At 40.5% G+C, this 25,979-nt stretch overlaps 1 protein-coding gene across 1 annotated transcript; it reads right to left on the bottom strand.

The window, feature by feature from the left end:
• Window positions 1–1,528: 1,528 nt before the first annotated feature.
• LOC145400763 (uncharacterized) lies at window positions 1,529–23,518 on the bottom strand. The gene is made up of 2 exons (XM_080273201.1): window positions 22,117–23,518; window positions 1,529–2,328 (listed from the first exon to the last, which is right to left on the bottom strand). The coding sequence occupies exons 1-2, from the start codon at window positions 23,516–23,518 to the stop codon at window positions 1,529–1,531; spliced, it is 2,202 nt and encodes a 733-aa protein (XP_080129327.1).
• Between the last annotated feature and the right edge of the window lie 2,461 nt (window positions 23,519–25,979).

Below are 25,979 nucleotides of genomic sequence, written 5' to 3'. Positions count from 1 at the left end.
GATGTGCAGCTTTGAAGGTCACTGATGAATAGACGAAAGGGAGTTGGTGATAAGACCGAGCCTGAAGGACACCACAGTTGATAGCCCTTGGAGAAGAACAGTGGCCGTCTACAACAGTAGCTATAGAACGCCCGGAAAAGAAGCTACTGATGAAGGCACAGATAGAAAAATGGAACCATAAGAGGGCAATTTGGAAATTAAAGCTTTATGTCAGACAGTGTTCGCCAAAGTCCCAAAAGAATGATGACTAGGTGTTTGAAAGGAGGATGAGGAGATTGCTAGTGGAGCCTCCCTGACGGAAGCCATACAGATAATGAGAATGAAGGTTGTGATAGGAAAGGTGTTTCAAAATATTTTTATTAGAATAGATTGGAAAGTTCAGAAATACAGGATGACATAGCAATTAGGGCTGGAACTGGTCACCTTTCCGTGTGACAGGCTGAATGAGAGCAAATTTCCAGCAAGAAGGAAGTTGACAGACAAATGTGAAAGGGTTTACGGAGGCAGGGTGTAAGCCCAGAAGCATTGTTCTGGATGACGACAGGAGGGACCCCGTCAGTCCCATATGCCTTGTTAGTATTGAGGCTAATGATGGCAGAAACACCTCAGTTGAATAAACTTTGAGGTCAGTCATGAAGAAGTCAGAGAGGGGAAGTGGTGGAGGAACAGCACTGAAACCATAAAAGGTGGAACTGGAAGAAAATGTCAGAGTGAGGAGTTCAGTTTTATTAGTAGAAGAAATACCTACAGAGCCATCAAACTAGAAAAGAGGATGGGTGGATGATGAAGGAAAGCTGTTAGAATGGTTTTTGGCAAGGTGCCAGAAGGAACAGGATGAATTTGAGTTAGAGATTCACTGGTCTACAGTACATTCTGAATGTTTTTTTTTTTTTCTGCTGACTTAATGATTCATGCTGATTTCCTACAATTCAAGATTGCTGATTTCGAATATGTGTTCAAAGATTATGTAGAACGTCAAAATTTTTCACAAAACACATGAGTATATTTACGCAATAAAGGGAATACAGCTGGCATTAAACGGCACTGTAATTGAAATTCACTGGAATGGTTATCACAAAAATGCTTAAATGTGATGCGTAAGACAATTGATTAGCACTGGCAGATGATCTAAGGCTGCAATTTCCTTCTCTTAGATCTCGTAGAGTATTCAGTGACCGAACAGTCGCTGCAAGCACCAGCAATAGTCTGGCATCAAGTTGGCATTCCATCTCCCTTTATACCAGTGCTCCATCGTCTTGATGTCCTGGTGAAACCTGCACTTTGTTCTTCACTGGTTGTGCCGAGATTCTCTGGGAAAAAGCTCATGTGACTGTGCAAAACATGCACTTTCACGCTCATGTGTACACCCAAGTCTCTCAACGATGTCAGGAGAATTTCCATGATGAATTCATGGTTTTCTGCTTTCTCATTTCCAAGAAAATTCGAAACTACGCTGGCAAATGCAGTCCAACAATCTTTTACACTCGTGTCGTGGATTTCACGAATTCCTCATCCTTCATGAGCAGCCTTATTTGTGGGCCATCAAATATTCCTGCATTGAGTTTTCATTTGAAAATGCTGGGAACTTCAAGCAGAGGTACTGGAAGTACGCGCTTTCCTTGTCGAGAGCTTTTACAAGTTGTTTCATCAGACCTAGTTTTATATGTATTGGAGGCAGCAGAACCTTCTGAGGTTGAACTAGCAATACATTTTTAATGTTCTTCTCTCCAACTCTGAACTGTTCTCTGGATGGCCATTCCTTCTGTATCCAGTGTTCCTTCTTTGCACTGCTGTCCCAAAGAAACGAAAAACAAGGAAACTTGGTGTATCCTTCTTGCTGCCCTAAAACCATCGATAACACCTTCAAGTCACCGCACACCATCCAGTTGTGATCACTGTATTTGATTTTTTCAAGAACCAGCTTCACTGAGTCGTATGTTTCTTTCAATCTGACTGAATAAATAATAGGAATGGAGGCAATTAATTTGTTACCGTTGTGCAATAGCACACACTTCAAACTTCTCTTTGAACTGTCAATAAAGAGCCTCCTTTCATCTGGTGAGTATTCACATTCCATCTTCTCAATCAGCCCTTTTATATCATTACAATAAACAAAACCATTTTCCTTTGTGAAGTAATGCAGTAAATCTGCCTCTCGGTTGCGGTACTTGATGTTTGTTCTGGGTGCCAACATGTTCTTATCCTTGATCTTTGACCCCAATAATTCCACAGAGATGGACACTGTGAGAAGCTTTGGCACATTGAGATCCCTTACCAGATCATTCAGTTCAGCCTGCATGAATGGCCTCGTACCCTTGATAGCACTAACTGAGGCAATATATTAATATTCATTAGTATCAGATAGCTCAAGCATTGAACTTTCTTCCGAACATGCGACATCCAAAGTGGTGAAAGTAGGCACAGGGACTTCATCTGAGTGAGGAACAGGCCACAACGCTGAGGGAAGATTGGGATGCTTAATGCAGGTTTTCGTCTTTGAACTGAAACCAGACACATTGATCTTGCAGAAATAGTAATCATTCAGGTGGTTTGGGGATTCCTGCCATACCATTGGAACTCCAAAACTGAGACTCTTCCTCTGAAATTGTGTCCATTGCCTGAGGTTCTCAATACATGTCCTGCACGCCTTACTGTATGTAGGGGCCCATGGTTTCTCCTGGTCACCAAATTGGTTTCTCCTGGTCACCAAGAGGAACGCCAAAGTAAGTGCGATAAACTTTGTAAACATACTCTAGGATGTTTGTGTGCTGTTTTGGGGGGATAAAAGATCCACAGATACAGCAAAACACATCAGGATCGGTATTACATTTTCTGTGAGAAGCCATTGTCTTCTGCGACACAATCGGTATAAATAAAGCAATAGCTGACTCGACCAATCAGCAGGGCACCAACACCTCAGTCATCCAACCGACAACTAACCCCTACCTACTGGGCGTTCTGCACACAAGTAACCCCTCCCTAAGAAGCATTCTGTCGTTGGCTGCAGAATTATATCAGCCAGAGGCACTTCCAGTCCCCGCTTCATGGACTGACAGAAGAGTAAATACCACATGTACTTGGCAGCAACCAAAATATTGGGGTCGCAGTGTAATTTTGCATTTTATATTCATCTACCTCAGCATTATATTAAAATGAGACAATTTCAAAGACAGCATTCAGCATTTTGTGGGGAAATTTGACGTTTTTGCTGAAAAAGGTTGTGATTTTTTGAATCAGCATGCCAGAAATACCCTTAATCTGGTAAAAGCTGCTAGTCAGCAAAAGTGATGTAGACTGAAGGATCTGTAATTATAGATCATTTAGTGCAAAGGAAATTATTTTTACCAGAGCAAAGAACAGAGCACAGATCCAAGAGAAACTTTAAAGGGATGAGATCCAGAGGTGACTTGTGTCTATTACCATTTTGAGGCCTTCTCCTTGTTGTGGACAACCTAAGGACATGTATGATTAAACCAGTTCCATTTCTTTTTGCATTAGTTACAGGATAAGGGAAAGGAATATATGCTTCCAGGCCTTAATGAATAACTTCCCTAATGTGCAAGGCACACTCAGATTGCTCACAGCCATGGAAGCAATAATCACTCCATGGAGAATCAAAGAAGTGTTCCCTGAAAGCCCACAAATTAGCAGCTCCAAAGTGTCACTGCTGCCACTACTTGGTAAAGTTCGCAGGCCTTAATGGAGCGATCGAACAGATTAAGGTGATAAGGCTGTGCTCGGAGGAGCCCAACAGAATGGAAAAATTAACGATGAAAGCATAAGGATTAGATGTAAGGAAGAGGTCATGTATGTGGTAATTCTCTCCACTGTGGTCACTGATGTGGGCAGGGTGCTGTAGAAGCTGCTCTAGGTCATTAAAGATAAAAAAGATGGAGGCTTCTTCATCTGATGTATCAGTGAAAGGAGAGGAGACCCAAAAGTGGTGGTAAACATTGAAATCACCTAGAACAGAGCTTTCAGAGAGTGGAGAAACTGATAGGATGTTTCCATCTTAGATGCTACATAGCCAAAGGATTTTTCATGGTCGGTAGAATTTGGGGATTAGTACATATCACAAATATATTTAGTCAGTGAATAACATGACAACCAAAGCTGAGGGCAGAGAAGTAGAGGATTAAAGTTCAGGAACATGAGAGCAGGATAAGTTGTTGTATAGATATACACAACAGACTCCTTTGACTTGGAAGTGAGTATCGAGCAAGTAGGAGGATACAAAGAAGGATATGCTATCTGTTGTCCCAGACAACTGAGTCTTGGTGAGGAAGAGAAGGTGAGGTTTGGAGAAGGAGAGGTGGTATTCAGTACAAAGAAAGTTAGAGGAAAGGCCACAAATGTTAGAAAAATGATTATGGAGCAATTCAGACAGCGATTTCATGTATCTCACTAGGCATTCACTTGCAACCAGATGCTTTTGTATATATTAACCCATTGCATCCTGGTGACATGTATGAGTAATGCCCCAGGGATGTCTGGGTGACACGTATACATGATCTATTATTTTCTGGCATTGTTTGAATATTCCGCGGATTATTTTCACCCACGCAGCCACTGGCAACCCTCCTGCATGCATCTGAGTCAAGCTTCAGTTACCTGTGTACCTCTGCAATGGATAGACCAATGCAAATAATTTTCCCTGTGCCCGGATCCTTGGTTGAGTGCTTGCAGCTGCCAGCTTCAACACCCACGAAGTCCAAAGGCCAGAAAAGAAAAGGCCTTAATGATAGTGTGATAGGGAAAGAACGCCAGGTGACATTATCGCCAATTGTGAGCAGAGAAAGTGCCTCTTCCTCTCAGGAAAGTGACCGGCATAGTGAATGTCAATATTTATGCGTCATGTGAGGTGGGTGGAGACGTGAGTCCTCCACTGTGCACCCATCGTATCCCCTTGTACGTTTATCTGCTATTTCTGATGAGAAGAATGCTTCAGAGGGTATTGACGATCCTGCAGAGAGCGATATTGGCACAGAAGAGGAGATGGAAAAAGAAGGAAGGGAGTGGAGAAAGAGAGGAGGTGGAGGAGGGAAAAAGGAGGGAGGAGGAAACGTGGTGCATCAAGCCTTGCACCACAGCTCTGTCCATTTACATGAACAATGGAAGCAGAAAGTTTGTTTCATGATGAAATCAGTGCCTTATTTTTTATTGGAAGTTTTCATGTGTGTATATCTATTATGAAGACAAATTATAAATCCCAGGAAAAAAAATCTGTTATAGTGGAAAATACAGTATATCCTATTATGGAAAATACATGAATAACTATATTGTTCACATTTTTTTTAGGTTTTATGTAGAAGCAGTAGTAGGAGTTCTAGTAGTAGTGATAGTTGTAGTAGTAGTGGTAGTTGTAGTAGTAGTGGTAGTAGTAGTAGTAGTTGTAGTAGTGGTAATTGTAGTAGTAGTAATAGTTGTAATGGTGGTAGCTGTAGCATTAGTAGTAGTTGTAGTAGTAGTAGTAATAATAGTAGTATTTGTAGTAGCTGTATTACCCACACTCCTAGTCATACAGCAGTGCGAGAATCAAGCGACAATGCAAGCCAAACATACATCTTCATGTGTGTGTGTGTGTGTGTGTGTGTGTGAAAGAGAGAGACAGTGTCTGTCTATCTGTCTGTAAGGTGGTGTGGTGGTGAGGCGAGCAGGCAGCCTGTCTCAAGGTCGTTGCTATGGTTACCAGTCTCCCAGCAGCAAGTACGCCAAATTATGGGAAAGTGTTCACCTAAATAGTGTTTATGGTGGACTGCGGTCTTCTGGAAGTGTTATCGAAGTGTTGTTATTGTGGAGGGCTAGTCTAAGCCTTACGTGTGTCACTGAACCTCTGCCACGCATACGGACACTGGCAACAACAACAAAAAAAAATTGCCTCCATTTTACCACTCACTCACTCTCCCTACATGCATTTCATGAACCATCTGATGCAATCAACTTGAAGTCGAAGGATTGGTGAGTATTATGACATCTTTTTTTTTTTGGGGGGGGGGGGTAAGTATTAACTGAGATATGAAGGTTTATAAATAGATGAATTTCTCAGGAATGCTTGGATGTGGGAAGGGTTTGCGGGAATATGCGCCGGACGCAATGGGTTAAGAAGGATCATACTAGTGGAAGGATTCAAAAAGGCTATGTTGTTCGACACGAGTTGGTAAAATCTGTCCGAGGCAAAAAATTATTATTTGTAGGAAGTAGACTGTAGCATCAGTCAAACAGGGAGGTACTCACGAGGTGGATGGCAAGCTGGTTACAGGGAGAGCTGGGGCTCCCGTTCCACCAACCCTCTTGACCTGTTCCTGACCATCTCCATTTGCTGAACATTTCTCAATGTTTTCATTAACACACAGAGTAGGCCAGCAGACTCCCCTATCTTTACCTCGAACTGTCTATACCGCATAACATACACATTAGACATCACCACTTCCATTCCCATCCCCCCCCCCCCCCAAGCAACAGGCCCTGCATTATTAGCAGCAAATTCGATGGTACCACGGATTGCCACCACCAGCAGGATAGGGCTGGCAGCAAAGGACTCTCCTAGTTGCGATGAATAGACTTTGCCATTGCTGGTTGTTGCAAACACAGTTTGTACTTATCAGTGGAGGTATGTGGGTTTGGTCTTATATTTCACTAACATCCAAGGTCTCAGTACCAATCTGAATTCTGTTCACTTTTTATTCCAGTCTGTATTACCTCTTGCCCTTATTCTTACAGAAGCCCAAATCTCTCCCTCTACTGACATATCTCCATTTAGTTTTGCTGGTTTCCATCTCTTCACAAACTTCCGTAACAAGGGTGGGATCTGTTATTATATCAAATTTGAGTATGCAGTTGATGCTACTTTGAACTTCACTTTAACAAACTTTGATTACTCATTACAGAAACTAACGTCCCTAAATATTACCAAATATCTCTGAATAGTTTATTGTTTCCTAAGTGCTTCTTCAGAAACGAGCATATTTGACTTCACATCCACACAGTTGACCAACCTTAATCTCACTCTTACTACTAACTTGCCACTTTCAGTTACTTTAATGTTCATAATTGGCCACCTCCATGCTGCCCTTATTGTTAGTCGCGTTTTCTTTCTTTCTTTCTTGTATTCTTTCTTTCTTCCTTGTTTATTGTGGGAGGCACTTCCACCCTTCAGATTTAACCAAGCCCAACCAAACTTTGACACAATGACCAGCCTTTGACCAAACTGTGTCAGCAAGGTTGTGGGTGCTAGGCAACTATTCGTTGCCTAGGAACGGCTGAAAACTTGCTTTTTTCGAACATTTAGCCTTTCAAGCTGTAGATGCATTACTAATAGGCGTAGAAAACTCTGACTTCCTTGGGCATAATCTTAAGTCACTCCCTACCGGAAATGTTCCCTCCATTTTCCCCTCTCTTCTTTAGTTTTCAAGTGGCATTCCTGTGAAGATTTGCCTCAGTGTCTCTAGCAACCAGTGCGCATTTTCAAAAATGCCTCCCTAGTTCCCCAGAGCCTCGACAGAAATTAATGAAAGTTTGCATGCCTATAGACACAGGCTATCACTACAACTTTCTATAATGCATCTATGGGCTACATTGGCCAGGTCAGGGGTCAAAGGTAATCAAATGCAAAAACAATGTAAATGTCTAGTATCACAATAATGCTTGTGGGAAATGCTAAGGCTCCGAAGATTATTAAGCCTGGACCATGATTCTTGGGTGGAATGTTACACGGGAGCATCTCCATATAGAAATGACTTTTAGTGTTGAAACTCAGTTCTGGTCACTAACAAAGCTTGGTCTGCTTAGATTTGGCCATCTTTGCCTACCGGCTTGTGTAGAATGGTTATTGCATTCTGCTAAGACTGACGATACTGATCTAGAATGCAAGCTGTTTGCAGAATCCTTTAATCTCACGTAATTGGTTAAACAACCAACCATAATCCCAGATAATCCTGAAAATAGATCCCATGTCTTGGACCTGTTCCTGACAAATAACCCAGATCAAAACAGGATAAAGGTAATGTCACCCATTGGATCCTCCAGCCACAATCTCATCAAAGCCACATTAGTCAGTTCCCCTAAACCCCCACGATTCTGACCCAGTCAGGGTAACCAGATGGCACTTTGATAGGACAGAGTGGGATGGATTTAGAAATTATCTCGCTGATATTCCATGGCAGTCTTTTCTCATCACTGACATCCGTTCTACACAATTCTCCATCCATGATATAAAACAAGTTGGTATGGTATTTTAATACCCAGTCAACAGTTTCCTAAAAGATTGGACATCCCGAAATGGTTGGACAGCAACTGTGCCAAGGCAATGACCCAAAAGTCCTTAGCATATAACTTTCTTAAAAAAAAAAAAAAATCTGAATCTCCCAGTCAATTGAAAATTGCTAGAAACCATGCAAATACAGTAATGAATCTCGCTAAATCAAGTTTTCTTCACAACCAAGCATTTAAACTATTAAATAATCCAAGTGACAACAGTATGATCTGGTCAACTTTTACTTTTTTTCAGTAATAACTTTAAGAAGTCATCGCCCTCTCCCTCCACTAATGTTTTCAAATGGAAACGCTATACAGTAAATGACCCCCGTGTAAATGCGAACATTCTTGCCAGTACATTTGCCAGATATTCTACTTTGGAGGAAGTCAGTCAGAATGTCTGTATACTAGAACTTGACTCTACCGAAATTGCTCCATAAGACACAGACTTGATGCTTAAAATCCATCCTAGACAATTTACCAACCAACAAAACTTCAGGTCCAGATGGAGTCCATTCAACTGTTTTGAGAATGTGTTCCCCAGAACTTGCTCTTGTTCTAACTAAAGTATTCAGACTACGCATACGTACTTCTGCATTCCCTAATTCTTGGGGAAAAAATCAAACAATATCCACTCAATCCACAAGAAAGGAAGTTCCTGTGACCCCAATGATTACAGACCAATAGCTATCACATCTTCATTTGGTAAACTATTTGAGATTGTAAGCACATTGTTAAACATCTGGGAACCATCAGCATAATTAGTGAAAGACAGTATGATATTCGCCACAAAAGATCCACTGTTGATATGCTCTATCTCTTGCCTCATACCATCATTCAGCCAATGGGATGCTTTCAAAGCTAGTATTCCAGTAGATGTCACCACCATTGAGACAAACACATTCCCCGCGCTGTTTAAAAAGCATATTTTTCTTTGTTAAATATCTACACTGTTGTGTGCAACTGTGAATCATAGTGATGTCATATACTGTAGTATAAATAATACAAATAGAACACGTATATATAACATAGCGTGAATTGTTTATATTTATCATAAATGGAAATTAAAATATCATTGATGGCATGTGATGGCAACCCGCCATTTCAGTAGTCTTATATTATTTACTTTCTGCTACATTTAGTGCAAGTTAGGTTCGTAATTCAGTTTGTTCAGACGGTAAATTACGCCTGGTGGGTATCTTGACTCATTCAGTCTCTATGTGGGCAGAAATTTAATGTTGAGTAACTACTGGGACAACATTTTGCTCACTCCCTTCACCCATGCACACCACAAGACCTGTGTTGCCAAGGTTTGAGAAGGCCGTGGTGTTGCCCCCTCAGATCCTCCAAAGCAATTACAGTACTTTACTTCATCTGACCTAACCAGACAATGAGTAGTCTAAATTGTATTATTTTAAGCATTATTCCTCGTGCGTTTGTTTTGAAAACAAATCCCTCGTGAAAAATCTTAAACACTGGACTGTCTTGTGCGCATGCATGAAGGGAGTGAACAAAATGTTGAGTCCCAGTATTTACTCAACATTAAATTTCTGCCCACACAGAGACCGAATGAGTCATGATACCTACAAGGCGTCATTTACACTCTGAACAAACTATGTATGGAGAACCTAACTTGCACTAAATGTAACAGAAAACAAATAATATACGACCACTGAATTGGCAGGTTGCCATCACATTCATTCATTCATTCATTCATTGCCAGACGCCATGTATCCCAAACGGGGTGGCAAAGGCTTAGAGTTAATTGTTTTACAGGGAGGGGCACTAATCCTCCACCAACCCCACTTGACACGTAGGGAGAACGTTATGCCAACAGCATCTGGTGTTCCCAGGTGGTCACCCATCCAAGTACTAACCAGACCCAACCATCACATTCAATTAATGATATTTTGATTTTCGTTTATGATAAATATAAACAATTCACACTATGTTATATATACGTGTTCTATTTGTATTATTTATATTACGGTACATGACAATACTATGATTCACAGTTCCACACAACAGTGTAGATATTCAACAAAGAAAAACATGCTTTTTAAACAGCACGGGGAGTGTGTTTGTCCCAATGGTGGTGACATCTACCGGAATACTAGGCTTTTCAGAAGCATCCCATTGACCATCATGAAGAAACCCATGCAGTAGTGCTTGAGTTTTTTGACAGAGTGTGGCACCGACCCCTGCAATCCAAATTCCGTTGTTATGGCCTATCATATTTTGTTCAACTGGTTTCCTCATACAGCAGAGAGAGAAAAAGTAGATGATGTATATTCCAATTTCAACTTGATTAATGGAGGCGAACCACAATAAACAGTTCTGGCTCCGGCCCTATTCCTAATTCATATTAATGATCTCTTATATATCACCCAAAATACCATTCACTCATATGCAAATGACTCAACACTTCATAGTACCTTCACACTAAAACACCCATTAACAACGTTAAATATCTCTGACTTCTAGCTCATTACGGAAACCTCCTTAAATCAAGACTTACCTAAGACTACTGAATGAGAACAAAATAGCACTGTCTCAGTTAATGCTAGGAAACCAAAATATATACAATTTGCTATTAGACAGATATTGCCTGATTCCTTATTACCTTCAGTGCTACTAATATTCCTCTCTCTAAAAGTACTGAAATTCTCTGTGCTTCACTTTAACAATACCGTCAGCTGGACCTCTGATGTTAGATCATTAGCTATAACCGCATGAAGGAAACTTGGATTATTGTAAAGGATCCATAACTTATTTGCTTATGAGCAGTTAGCTTTAATTTACAAGAATTATGTGTGTTTTCATCAGGAATATTGCTCACCATCGTGGAGTGGATGTGGAGAGGATGCACTAAAACAACTGGACAACGTTCAGAACAAAGCTGTAAGAATTTTTAGAAACCCTGAAAATAAAACTATACTACCTCCTCTACAAGTAAGAAGGAATGTTGCCCCACTTACATTATTTTATAGATACTTAAGTGGCTAATGCTCAGAAGTTGCATCCATTGTGCCATCTCTCCACGCCTTCCAACGTGCTACACGGACATCTGATAGTGCTCATGACTGGAGTGCCACACTGCCATATTGCAGAACTTCTGGCTGTCAGAATTCTTTTTTTCCCCGGACTGCATCTCTTTGAAACTTGCTTCTCCAGAGTAGTTTTCTTCCAGACTCTGGACATTACTCGCTGGAGGGACAGCCCCTACGTATGGGGGTTGCTTACTAATAAACGCTCCCATTTGACAGAAGAAAAGTGAACTTCGCTCCTCCTCTTCCTCAGGGAGTTTGCGGAAGTTTTCAGAGACACCCAGGGCAGTCGGAGGCTGCCAAACACGACATGGATGTGTGAGACTCCCAGCCAGTGAAGCAGTCCCCCTACCATTCCAGGCCACACAAACAGTCCATCCTGCAAGCAGAGCTAGGCTACATGCAGCAACAGGGACTGGTGGTGCCGTGCCAGAGCAAATGGTACTCCTCCAATACATTGGTCCTGAAATCCCCTGGGTCTTACTGGTTCTGTGTTGTCTGTAGGGAGGTGAACTCACTCACAGAGTCAGACTCCTATTCTTTTCTTGGGGTGGATGACTGTATAGATAGTAAAGGTAGTGCCCATTCAACACTAAGCTTGATTTGCTAAAAGGGTACTGGCAGGTCCCCCTAACTGATAGGGCTCAGGGAATCTCTTGCTTGCAGTTGGTGACAGTACCTACAAGTGCAAAGTCATTGTCTATGGAATGAAAAACACACCTGCCACCTTCCAGAGGTTGATGAACATTGTTGCCAGGGGTCTTGAGGGAAGTGTAATTTATACTGATGATGTGATTTTTATTGACTCCTTGGAAAAACACCTTCTGTACCCTGAAGCTGTGGTGCATAGACTGTCCTCTGCCAACATAGTTCTTAATTTGACAAACTGTGAGTTTGGGAAGGTCCAGGTTCAATACCTCGGTTACATGGTAGGGTTAGGTCTGGTCTTTCCCCCTGAGGCCAAGTTTCAGGCCATAAGCCACTGGCCCCAAGCCAAGAACAAAAGAGAATTACAGAAATTTTAGGGGATCGCAGGTTACTACCGGTGATTTGTCCTTAATTTCTTTGATAATGTAGCTCCCTTGACTGAATTGTTGCAAAAGATTGTACAGTATGAGTGGAAGTCAGAATGTGAGGACGCCTTTCCTAAGCTAAAAGCAGTTTTTTCCAGTCAACCTGTATACTTCAGGCACCTGACCTCAGCAAGCCATTCAAATTAGCTGTTGATGATAGTGGTGTCGGGGCTGATGCAGTGTTGTTGCAACATAACTGTTACGGTGTGGAAATGCCAGTAGGTTACTTTAATAAGAGATTTAATCAGGCTCAACAAAATTATTATCAAGAAAGAATTACTTGCACTCATACTGGCCTTGAAATATTTTTCTGTGTATGTAGGTTCTGGCTCCACCACAATCAAAATCCACACCGATCAACACACACTTAAATTCGTGGCCACATTTAAGTACAAAAAGTCAAGGATGACTCTTTGGGCCTTCCTCTTACACATTCATCGGAAGTGCACCATATCAAAGAGGTGACCAAGGTTCTTGCCAATTGTCTATTGAGGACTTTATTTTGTAAATAAAATTTCTCCCCAAAATTTCTTATTCCAGGAAGGGAGGTGTCACGCTGACCATGTGGGATGGTTCCCAGAGATGAACTAGCTATAACCAGTGACCTTTTTACCTGAGGAGTATGGAGTGACCTTTTATTATGGCAGCCTGCCTCTGAATGAATCCTTGATGACAGTCCTAAGCCAGTCATGAGGGGTAGGCATAATGACACCTTCATCATGCCTCATAACTACATCTTCTAATAAAGGCGCTAATCCCATAATTGGAACAGGCCTGGTGGTGCCCATTCATTTAGACCAATCAGGCATATAAGTCAGCGGAGACCAGTATATGTAACTGATCCAAAGAGGAAGGAGTTCTGTCAAACTGGGCCCCTACAGTGCCAGTCAACGAACCTTATGGTTCCTGTTCTACCTAGATTAGTGTGGAACCAATGAGATAGAGATAGGCTGCCTTGCAGAAACGGCAGTGGCTGTGTCCTAGTTTGAATACAAGTGCTTGTGGGGCCCCTCGCACTTGCTCCTGCGGAGGGCTCTCGCGTTTATGTGCTGTTCCAGCCTGACGTTGTCATTTGGATTTTTTGCAGCTAACCTGTTTAGTTTTAGTAGTACCTCTGGACAAAAAAGTCTATGGAGATCCTATGCCGGACACCGGGAGCTGCGTATTTTGGTCAAAATGTGATCACTCATCAAATACAGTAACAAATTTTCAAACGTGATAGGACCAAGTTTTTTCACATCAGCAATTTTTTTGCAATTTTTGTGCTAATTTTGGTGCGATTTGAATGTGTAGTTTCGGCTGCCCAAATTACACACACACACACACACACACACAAGGCTACTGCTGTAGTATATTAGACTGTAGGCATAGACAAGTCCTTTATAATCTGTAGGAAAGAGAGGAAGGTCTCTCTCTCTCTCTCTCTCTCTCTCTCTCCTCCTCGGGCTGAACCACTCATCATGTAAGGTGATCTTGATGCCTGCTAGTTTAAGGGCACTTAGTATGTAAGTACCTACCTACATTCTTTATGTGTCTGGTTCCTCACTTGCGTTTTGGATAGAATCTTGAGCTTGTGTACCTGTTTTATGTATATATTCAGAACCTATAGCAGTACAGGTCAGATGTATAGAAAAGTAGGAGTTTGACTACTGTGGAATTCCTGTTCACGACGGTCGGCTAACCGAGACAGTAGTCGTAACTTTGTAACAATTTGTGTGTGTGTGTGTGTGTGTGTGTATCAATCAATCAATCAATCATTTCCTGTGACACCCCACGGGATGCATATGGCCTCGATGAACTCTCTCCACCAATATTTGTCTCTTGCCATCTCCTTCAGGTCCCACCAACACTACTCTCCTGCTTCCTTTTTCATTGTCCTCAACCAGGTTTCCCTCGGCCTACCTCTAGCTCTTCTTCCTCTAGCAGTCCACTCTGGCACATCCTGTATTAAACTACCTTCTTTTCTGTATATGTGCCCCAGCCACTTCCAACGAGACAGTCTCACATATTCATTAACTGGTTCCACTCTCGTAATATCCCTTACTCCTGCATTTGTAACTCTGTCTTGCCACTTTACCCCAAGAATCCTTCTCAGTATTTTAATCTCAAATCCTAATACTTTCTGATCTGTTGCAATTGTACTGTACCATGACTCATGCCCATATTAAAAATTGGTCTAATCATGGACTTGTAAATTTTCACTTTAGTATGTACCGAAAGCATATTATTATTCCAAACAGATTTCAACATTCCAACTGCTCGCCAAGCCTGTCTAATCCTCTCTTCAATTTCATTCTTTAATGATCCATTAGATGATACAATCGTCCCCAGATATTTAAAGTTTTCTACATTCTTCACCACATTATTCCCAATTACACAATCCATTTGGTTCTCCTCGTTTATATTAATAATTTCAGTCTTTCCACAATTTATTACCAATCCCACTTTTTCTCCTTCCTCCACCAGACAATCAAGCACCCTTTGCATCGCATAAATACTTCCGCAAATCAGTACAATATCATCAGCATAGTCCAAATCCAACAGCTTCTTATTTTCTTTCCAGTTAATTCCTGCACCTGTTCTCCTTACAACCTTTTTCATAACATAATCCATAACCAAAACAAACAACAATGGCGAAAGAACTCCTTGAATCACTCCTGACCTAACTTGAAATGGATCACTCAAAGAACCACCCACCATTACCTTACAAAAAGTACCTTCATGCAGGCTTCTAATAATATTTACAAACTTATCTGGTATACCATAGAATTTCATGATTTTCAACATAGCTCCACGTGAAACACTATCAAACGCCTTTTCAAAATCCACAAAACACATACTAAGTGGCATTTTCATCTCATTAGCTTGTTGCATTAGATGCCTTACAATAAAAATCTGATCATTACAACCTCGACCCTTTCTAAATCCCGCTTGTTCTTCTCTTAAAATGTTATCAATTACTGGCTCTATTCTGTTCAACAAGATTTTGGAAGACTTTTGCAACTACAGGTGTCAAAGTTATCCCCATCCAATTGCCACACACACTTAAATCTCCCTTTTTTGGTATTTTTATAATCACTCCATTTTTCCACTCTTCTGGAACTCCACCATTATCCCAAGCCACATTAAAAAGTTTCAAAAGAGCATTCATCAACTCGTCATTTTCCACCTTAAGCATTTCAGGGAATATTCCATCCTCTCCTGAGGCTTTAAAATTCTTTAACTCCTTTATAGATTTTGCTACCTCTTCCAAAGTTATATCCCCTGTTTCTATCTGCTAATCTCTCTCGGCTAGCAAAATGTCCTCTTCAGCTGGGATTGGTCTATTTAGAACAGATTCAAAGTGCTCTATCCACTCTCCTTTTATATCCAAATCTTTAGTCATCAAATTACCATTTCTATCTTGTACAGGTATTTCTTTCCTTCTCTTTTCAGTCCCAGTTAACTCCTTTATGGCCTGATACGCTGCTCTAATGCTCTGACCGTCATTTTTACTTATTTTAATTTCTGTCTCTGTTGCCTTTTCATCATATAGCCTCCTCTTATCACGTCTAACGAGTCTTTTTACTTCAGAATGTAAACTCCAGTACTTTGCTCTAAGTACTTCAACTACCTGGCCATCAACACGTTCTTCATTTCTTAACTTAGCCTCTTTCCTTTTCGGCCATTCCAAGTTTCATCTGACATCCACTTTTTCCTTTTCGCTTTTCCCTTTTTCTTAATAGCAACCTTAGCACTCTCATGCAAAACCTGTTTTACCTCTCTCCACATTTGATTAATATCATTGTTTTCAGATTCTATCAAAGTCTGCAGGACTAGAAACCTGTTCCTACATTCCCACCGAAATTTTTCCCTCGTGCTCTCATCACTTCTCAGCTCATCAAAATCATAATTATTACCTCCTGCACAATTACCATTAACGTTTCTCTTAAGTTTTATTTTAATCTTTGACACAACAAGTTGATGATCACTGCCTCTATCTGCCACCCTCCTCACGCAAACATCTTGCAAATAACACCTATGCCTTCTGCTAATAGCAATGTGGTCAATCTGGTTACAGTATTTACCACATGATGAAATCCCAGTAGTCTTATGTATTTTTCTATGCTCAAAGATATTTCCACCATATTATAAGGTCATTTGCCAAACAAAAGCTTCCAAAGCGCACTCCATTTTTGTTTCTTATACCAGCACCCTCCTTACCCATACAATCTTCAAAGCCATCCCTACTACTGCCAACAATCGCATTAAAATCACCAATGCAAACTAACACATCATGTCTTGCCACTCTATTCACTACATCCTGCAGCTTCTCATAAAAGTCATCCTTCATTTCATCAGCAACCTCATTTGTCGGAGCATACCCTACAACTATACTGATATTACCATGGTCAGATTTTAAACGAGCATAAAGCAAGCGCTCATTAATTGGTTCAAACTCACATACTGCCTTACAAGCATTTCTACTCAGCAGTAGGCCTACTCCTTGGTAATGATTTCCATCACTCCTACCAGAAACCAACATAGTAATACCATCTTCCAAATTCATTTTATCAACTCCAAGCAACCTCGTTTCTGTAAGAGCACAAATATCCATCTTGTATTCCTTGAACACTGAAATAATTTCTTCCCTTTTACCAGCCTGACTGAGAGTTCGAACATTCCAGTTTCCTATTCTTAAGGTTCTTTTTGGATGTGTAAATTTATTTTTACACCGTGGGATTCTTAGCACCTCCTGCCCACTTAAGGGCTGCACGGAACTGAGGGCCATTGCTTCGTCACCAGAGTTCGTCAAGATTTCTTAGGCAGAAAAATATTTTACCCTGGAGCCAATGCCAGTGGCTCGCAGGAACCAGACAGTGGAGAGAGGAAATTAACTAAATGAAAGTAAAATGCAGAGGGTTTGGACAGACAATGTACAAGGGAAAGAAAGAGAGCAAAAAGAATGTAGATAAAAGTGTCCCTTTTAGTCGCCTCTTACGACAAGCAGGGAATACTGGGGAAGTATTCTATCCCCCCTTCCCCAGGGCAAGTGTATATATATATATATATATATATATATATATATATATATATTATCACAAGCAGCAGTAAGAAAAACAGTTTTTAACTTGCTGCAGCCTAACTGATTTTTTATCACTGATCCCCCCCAATCCTGGCAGATTAAAAAAAGAAATTATTTTGGCTAAAACCTCTGCTTTTTATGAGAAACATTGGAAAATGTTCCCAAAAGTGCTCAACTGAACTTAGAAGTGGTCTGAACAGGTGAACCTTTAAACATCTGGTACTGTATTCTCTGGAGCCGTGCTGCAAGTCTTGCGTTGTCTTTGTTGCGGTAACTATTGCAAACCACTCAGAATAGGTAGATATTTGTTCCTTTGGAAGAATTTTATAGTAGAATATATTGGTCTTCACACAATAATATAGGCAATATAAGCGGTTTCACTCACTGAACACATCATCATACTGCACCTTCCTTAGTGATGTTACCTCCTCATCATTTCTGCTCCTTTCTTCCTCTGGTGCCACGTAATATTTGTCCTCCACATCGTCATCGACTGGGGAATCACTCTCCCCTTGAATTTCGTACCGTGGCGCAACATATCTTTACTGACTAGGTCACTGCTAACAGGTGAGTTGCAGAAACAATGGTGTGTAAGGGGTGCGGGAAGTCACTCGGGGTAAAGCATTGTTCCCGCCTGGCAGCAGGTAGAGGAGGGTGTCCCGTGTCTACGTAACAATTATCGCGTGCGAAATTTGAAAATTGCAGAAATGACGGACATTGCAACTGCAAAACATATGGATACGTTATCGGGATTCACCGTGACAAAACGATGCAATGTATCCATATGTTATCGGGATGCCTCAGGTTAAAACCACACTGAAAGGGTGTATGTTTGTTTTTCAAACCTTTCTTTTCACTTTTTTCCACAGCTGAATAAACTCAGTTGGGAGTAGCATGTATAAGAAAAATTTGTAAACTATTACTGGGAATGTCTTTCAATAACACTTTTATTATCTTCAAAATTTTCTTATAAGAAGTTGAACAGAGAAAGGAAAAACAAACTAAATAAAAAAAATATTCCACACACTAGGTGTCAGGTGTTCTTCATTCATTAAAAGGATCTGTAACAGTTGGACTTAAACAGCTGAAGGCTGAAGTTTGGAAGAAAACTACTCTGGAGAAGCAAGTTTCAAAGAGATGCAGTTTGGGGAATAAAAGAATTCTGACAGCCAGAAGCTCTGCAATATGGCAGTGTGGCATTCCAGTCATGAGCACGATCAGATGCCCGTGTAGCATGTTGGAAGTCGTGGAGAGGTGGCACAATGGATGCAACTTTTGAGCATTAGACACAAAAGTATCTATAAAATAATATAAGTGGGGCAACATTCCTTCTTACCTGTAGGGGAGGCAGTATTTTTGCATTTGCAGGGTTTCTAAGAATTCTTACAGCTTTGTTTTGAAAATTGTCCAGTTGTTTTAGTGCAAACTCTCCACATCCACTCCACGATGGTGAGCAATATTCCAGATGAAAGCACACATATCTCTTGTAAATTAAAGCTAACTGCTCGTTAGCAAAAAAGTTGCAGATCCTTTACAATAATCCAAATTTCTTTCAAGTGGTTTTAGCAAATGATCTAACACCAGAGGTCCAGCTGACGGTATTATTAAAGTGAAACACAGAGAATTTCAGTACTTTTAGAGAGAGAGAGAGGAATATTAGTACCATTGAAGGTTAATATAGGAATCAGGCAATATCTGTCTGTAATATTCTAAGGTTCTAAGGAGGAAGGTGAAGCATACAACCAAGCACGAGGCCAGGGCTCAGTGCGCATGCACCTTTATTAAAAACAAAAGGGATCCTTCCTTTAAAAGATATGTATAAAGTGTAACAATAATATACTACATCACTTCCCCTTAAAAAAAAAAAAAAAAAAAAAAAATCATCTTTCAGTAAACTTAAATGGCACAAAAGAACACAATTTAAACATTTTTATTTTTCACTAAACTTAAATGGCACAAAAAAGGCATTTAATTCTGCCTCAGATAATGAAATATTGTGACTACAAATCAAGCCTGTTTACATGCTTTATGGTTCTACCAGATCTCCTCAACACAGGAGTCTGCACTCTCTCTGGTGACTCAGAATTACTTTGTGCAGGTAACTGTTCACATGGCAAATATACATTTATTTCTGAATTGTTTGTGGTCTCTGACTTATCACTGACATCATGATCATCAGTATATATAGGTGCTTCATCAGTGTATGTTGGATCAATTTCCTCGTTACAGTTATGATATTCATGAGCTTGAATAACATGATCCACATGAACTGTTTTTAGTACCTTCATTAGCAGGGTTCTATAGCCTAGGACTTTTTCCACCACTCCAAATAGCCACTCTAATGCACTTCCTTTCCTCACAGAATTGTTTTTGACTCGGACTTTATCTCCAGCATTGAACATTCGTTCACTCTTATGCTTCCCATCATAATAAAGCTTTTGCTTTTCTTGTTTCATTTCAACACTTGCTGCTAAATTTGGTTTTACCATGCTAAGCCTTGTCCTTAGTTGTCTTTTTGCCATTAATTCTGCAGGGGTGCAATTGGTTGTGCTATGTGGAGTAGTTCGGTAACTTAACAGAAACCTGGCTAGTCTATGTATGACACTTTTGTTTTTGCATCCCTCTATAACTTGTTTGAATAAAGCTTCTTTGACCACACGCACCGTACGTTCTGCTGCCCCTTTAGAGGCTGGATGGTAAGAGGGTACCAATACGTGCTTGATACCATTCATTTTTGTGAAATTTTGAAACTATTGACTGGAATGGTGGGCCATTGTCTGGTACTAATATTTCTGGTAGGCCATGTTCTGCAAAGATTAACCTGAGTTCATCCATAGTTCATTGTGCTGTGGTACTGTGCATGGGTTTTACATCAATCCACTTAGAATGACTATCCACCAGTATCAGAAATTTGTCACCTCCCTGTTCACAGAAGTCAATATGTACCCGTTGAAATGGGCGTGTAGGCCATCCCCATGGTTTGAGAGGAGCTTTAGGTGGCAAACTTCTCACTTTTTGACATACTGAACATTGCTTGACAACCCGTTCAATTGCTTCATCCATTTTAGGCCACTACATGAAACTCCTGCCTAAAGATTTCATTGAACATACACCAGGATGTTCAACATGAAGGTCTTTCAACATACATGTTTGATAGATATTAGGTATGATAACTCTCATACCCCATAACAAGCACCCTTGTTCAACTGACATCTCCAACCGTCTATAATAATATGGGTTCAGCTCATTTATTACTTCTTTCTCGCTACACCATCCATGCATTGTGTAATGCATTAATTTAGCCAAAGTCCTATCCCTCTTTGTGGCCTGAGCAATCATATGGGCTGTTACTGGAGAATCATCATTGACTAGCATTACAGCATAAATGTCTAAATTGGTTTCTACTGTCTCAAATTCACTAGTTCGTATACATGGTAATCTGGACAGAGCATTTGCATTTGAATGTTCCTTAGAACATCTAAACTCTAAGTCATAGTCATAGCCCGCCAACAACATCGCCCATCTCTGCATTCTAGCAGTAGCCAAAGCTGGGACTGGAGACTTTGGTCCCAGGATAGCAAGTAGGGGCTTGTGATCAGTCAACAATGTGAATTTTCGTCCATATAGATATTGATGGAACTTCTTTACACCAAATACAATTGACAGGGCCTCCTTTTCTATCTGAGCATAATTTTTTTCACTCTTTGTGAGACTCCTTGAAGCAAATGCAACTGGTCTCTCAGACCGATCATCCATGACATGACTGATCACAGCACCCACTCCTTTACTAGATGCATCACATGCAAGTTTCAATTTCCTCAAATTATCATAATGAACTAAAAGCTTCGCACTTGTGAGTTTCCTTTTACACTCTTCGAACGATGTCTGAGCACTTATCATCCATTGCCAATGTTGGTTCTTCTTTAGCAACTCATGTAGAGGGACTAGTGTGGTTGAAAGGTCATTCATAAACTTTGCATAATACTGCACCATGCCAAGGAAGGCCTTTAGCTCACTTACATTGTTTGGTGGTCACTTACATTGTTTGGTGGTGGCATGTCTACAATGTTCTTTACTTTATCTTTTACTGGCTGAAGGCCTTCTTCATTCACTTTGAAACCTAAGTAGGTGACTTCCTTGACTAAGAATTGACACTTCTTTTGATTCAGACTTACATTGTGTTGATTCAGTCTACTAAACACCCTCTCAAGAGTTTCTAGGTGCTCAGAAATGGTTCAACTTGCAATCAGCAAATCATCTTGTTGGAACAAAACACCCTCAATGCCATTTAGAATAGAGTCCATAATTTTCTGAAAGATCTTTGGTGAAGACTTAATACCATACGGCAATTTTAAGTATTTGTACAACCCTTTGTGTGTGTTAACTGTTAAGTACTTTTGACTCTCTTCGTTAACGTTGACTTGTGCTTAAGCATGAGACATGTCCAGTTTTGTGAAGATTTTTCCTCCAGACAATGCAGGAAACAAGTCTTGTGAAATTGGGAGGAGATATTGTTCATCAACAACTGCTTGATTTACTGAAATTTTATAATACCAACACAGCCTCACAGACTTGTCTGGTTTAGGAACAATCACCAGTGGAGAGGCCCATTCACTTTTGTCTGTTTTTTCTATTACCTTATTTCTCTCTAACTTTTCCAACTCTCTCTTTACTTCACCTTTAAGGGCATACGGTACAGATCTCGCCTTGCAGAACACTGGCTTTACATTTTCTGAAACCGTTATGTGAGCTTCGAAATCCTTGATTCCCTCATATGAGTCCTCAAACAACTTGGAATGCCTTCTTAAAAGTGACTGTACCTCACCTTCAACATCCATTGTTACCTTGTGAACATCAAATATCTTATGCCAGTCCAGCTTCAGTGTACTTAACCAGTTCTTGCCTAACAGTGTCGGTTTACCTTTGTCTTTAACTACGATCATTATTAAATTTTCTTTTTGATCATTGTATTTGACATCACAGGTGAATTGTCCTTCAAGTTCTAATGCTTCACCTGTATAGGTCCTTAATTTAACACTGGTTTTCTGAATTTGGACTGACTTGAACAATTTCTCATAAACATCCTTAATCATAATTGAGAGATTCGCAGCAGTGTCGACTTCCATATTCACATTTTTCCCATTAATCATCACATGTACTGAATATTGAAACTTAGAGTTCTTGCCCTTTGTTGCATATAATGAATTAACATTACCCATGTCACTGTCGTCCTCACTGTCACAGCCAACATTCTGGACTTTCCTGTTATGTTTTTCAGCACTGCGACAAGCTGCTGCAATATGACCTACTCTGTTACACTTGAAACATTTTACATTCTTCATCCTACAGTTTGTTGCATAATGTGGCCCTAAACATCTGTTACATTTAACGGCATCTGTACTTCTGCTCTCGTACTTCAACTGACCTTCGTGCTCTCTCACCTTCCCTCCTTCAATTTTATGTATTTTCTCTGTCATATCTGAACCCTTGGTTACATTGGAAATACGTCCATCATTATGAGGCACTTCATCACTCGAGAATTCCTTTGTGTTTCTTTCTGCAGCATCCATTGTTAAGGACAACTGACATGCCTTATCAAATGTTAAGTTCTCTGTATTCATCAACTTATTCTGGATCTTTCCATAATTTAATCCTACCACAAACCTATCTCTCAGTACCCTGTCTAGAAACGAACCAAAATTACAAATAGACAACTTCTTTAAAGCCTCTATGTAATCACTCACACTCTCATCCTTCTCTCTGTTCCTAGAGCCAAATTTGTAGCTTGCAGGAATCTCTAGAGGGGCTGGATCATAGTGTTTCTTCAAAGTCTCCATTATCTCTTTCAGTGGAGTGTCCTTAGGTTTCTTTGGTGCTAGTAAATTTGACAAAATACCATATACTGAAGGTCTCACCTCTGTTAGAAATATTGCCGTCCTTTGCTGACTCTCTGCCTCCTCGTCGGATGTGTGTCCGTTTGCTACGAAGAACAACTCCATCTGGTCACAGTAGGAGGCGAAATTTTCTTTTGTCTCATCAAAAGCGCCCAGGCGTCCTATGTAGCTGCCTTGCCCCGCCATGGCTGGTTCCGACTCCTCAGTGATTCTCTTCTAACCACTCGTCCACACAATCCTCCGGCAACCCCAGTACAGATTAACACAGCCTATACTTTCGGGGATGCGGGGGATGCATACGGAGATCCCATCCTCGTCGCCAATGTAATATTCTAAGGTTCTAAGGAGGAAGGTGAACCATACAACCAAGCACGAGGCCAGGGCTCAGTGCGCATGCACCTTTATTCAAAACAAAAGGGATCCTTTCTTTAAAGGACATATGTATAAAGTGTAACAATAATATACTACACTGTCTAATAGTAAACTGTATTTATTTGGGTTTCCTAGCTTTAACTGAGACAGTGCTATTTTGTTCTCATTCAGTTGTCTTAGATAAGACTTGGTTTAAGAAGGTTTCCGTAAGGAGCCGGAAGTTAGAGATATTAAACTTTGTTAACGGGTGTTTTAGTGTGAAGGCACTATGAAGTGTTGAGTCATCTGTATATGGGTGAATGGTATTTTGGGTGACGGATAAGAGATTATTAACATGAATCAGGAATAGGGCCAGAGCCAGGACTGTTTATTGTGGTTTGCCTCCATTAATCGAGGTGAAAGTGGAATATACATCATCTACTTTTTCTCTCTCTGCTGTATTAGGAAACCAGTGGAACAAAATATGATAGGCCATAACAACGGAGTTTGGAGAGCTGGGGTCGGTACTATACTCTGTCAAAATTTTTAGAAATGGCAAGTGCTACTGCATGGGTTTCTTCATGATGGTCAATTGGCTGATTGATGGTATGAGTCAAGAGATATAGCATATCAACAGTGGATCTTTTGTGGTGAATATCATACTTTCACAAATTATGTTGATGGGTCCCAGATGATTAACAATGTGCTTACAATCTCAAATACTTTACCAAAAGAAGATGTGATAGTTATTGCTCTGTAATCATTGGGGTCAGAGGAACTTCCTTTCTTGTGGATTGGGTGGATATTTTTTTTTTTTTCAAGAACTACGAAATGAAAAGAACGTATCTGTAGTCTGAATACTTTAGCTAGAACAGGAGCAAGTTCTGGGGAACACATTTTCAAAACGATTGAAGGAAATCCATCTGGACCTGAAGTTTTGTTGGTTGGTAAAATGTCTAGGATGGATATTAAGTATCAAGTCTGTGTCTTGAGTGGAGCAATTTCGGTACAGTCAAGTTCTAGTCCTACATAGACGGTCTGACTGATTTCCTCCAAAGTGGAATTTCTGGCAAATGTACTGGCAAGAATGCTCGCTTTTACACGAGGGTCATTTACAGTGTATCCATCTAAAAACATTAGTGGAGGGAGAGGGTGATGACTTGTTAACCTTTTAGTTTCCAGAGCTGCTGTGCAAGGCATTTTGCTGGAAGGGTGCCAGGCGTACCGCCCTCCGCCTGTCGGCCCATAGTAGCAAAGCTCATAGGTCTCCACCCTTGGGATCCTTTTCTATATTAAATTTTGAAAATGCCCAGTTCCGTCCCATACTGGGAACACGGGGCACAAAGACGTTAAAGAAACTTATAGATTTAATGGCGTTTAACCCTTAGTTCCCAGAGCCGTTGTGTGAGGGATTTTGCTGGAAGGGTGCTAGGCGTACCACCCTCCACCTGTCGGCCCATAGTCGCGAAGCTTATAGGTCCCTGCCCGGGGGTTCCCTTCTTTGTTAAATTTAAAAAAATGCCCATTTCTGTCCCATACTGGGCACAGAGGGTGCACAGAGGTTAAAGTTATTATTGAAAGAAGTAAGAGTTGACCCGAGCATATGTTGTCATTTTGATTATTTAATAGCTTAGATGCTTGGTTGTGAAAAAAATTTAATTTAGCGAGATTTATTCCTGTGATTCCATGATTTCTAGCAATTTTCAATTGACTGGGATATTCAAATGTTTTTTATTTTAAGAAAAAGTTATATGCTAAGCACTTTCGGGTCATTACCTTGGCACAGTTCCTGTCCAACCATTTGGGGGAGTCCAATCTTTTAGGGAATTGTTGACTGGGTATTAAAATTCCATACCAGCTTGTATTTAATCGAATGAAGGATTGTGTAGAACTGATGTCAGTGATGAAAAAAGACTGCCATGGAATATCAGCGAGATTATTTCTAAATCCATTCCAGTCTGTCCAATAAAGTGCCATCTGGTTACCCTGAGTTGTTCAAAATCGGGGGGTTTAGGGGAACTGACTAATGAGGCTTTGATGAGATTGTGGCTGGAGGACCCAGGGGGTGACATTACCTTTATCCTGTTTTGATCTGGGTTATTTGTCAGGATCTGTTTTTAGGATTATCTGGGATTATGGTTGGTTGTTTAACAAATTACGTAAGATTAAAGGATTCTGCAAACAGTTTGTGTTGTAGATTAAAGGATTCTGCAAACAGTTTGTGTTGTAGACCAGTATCGTCAGTCATAGCAGAATGAAATAACCATTCTACACGAGCTGGTAGGCAACAATGGGC

The sequence above is a fragment of the Coenobita brevimanus genome, chromosome 53 (genome assembly GCF_032717465.1).
Source record: "Coenobita brevimanus isolate Jiangsu-jjx chromosome 53, ASM3271746v2, whole genome shotgun sequence".
NCBI lineage: Eukaryota > Metazoa > Arthropoda > Malacostraca > Decapoda > Coenobitidae > Coenobita > Coenobita brevimanus.
This window is presented reverse-complemented; position numbering and strand designations above follow the sequence as displayed.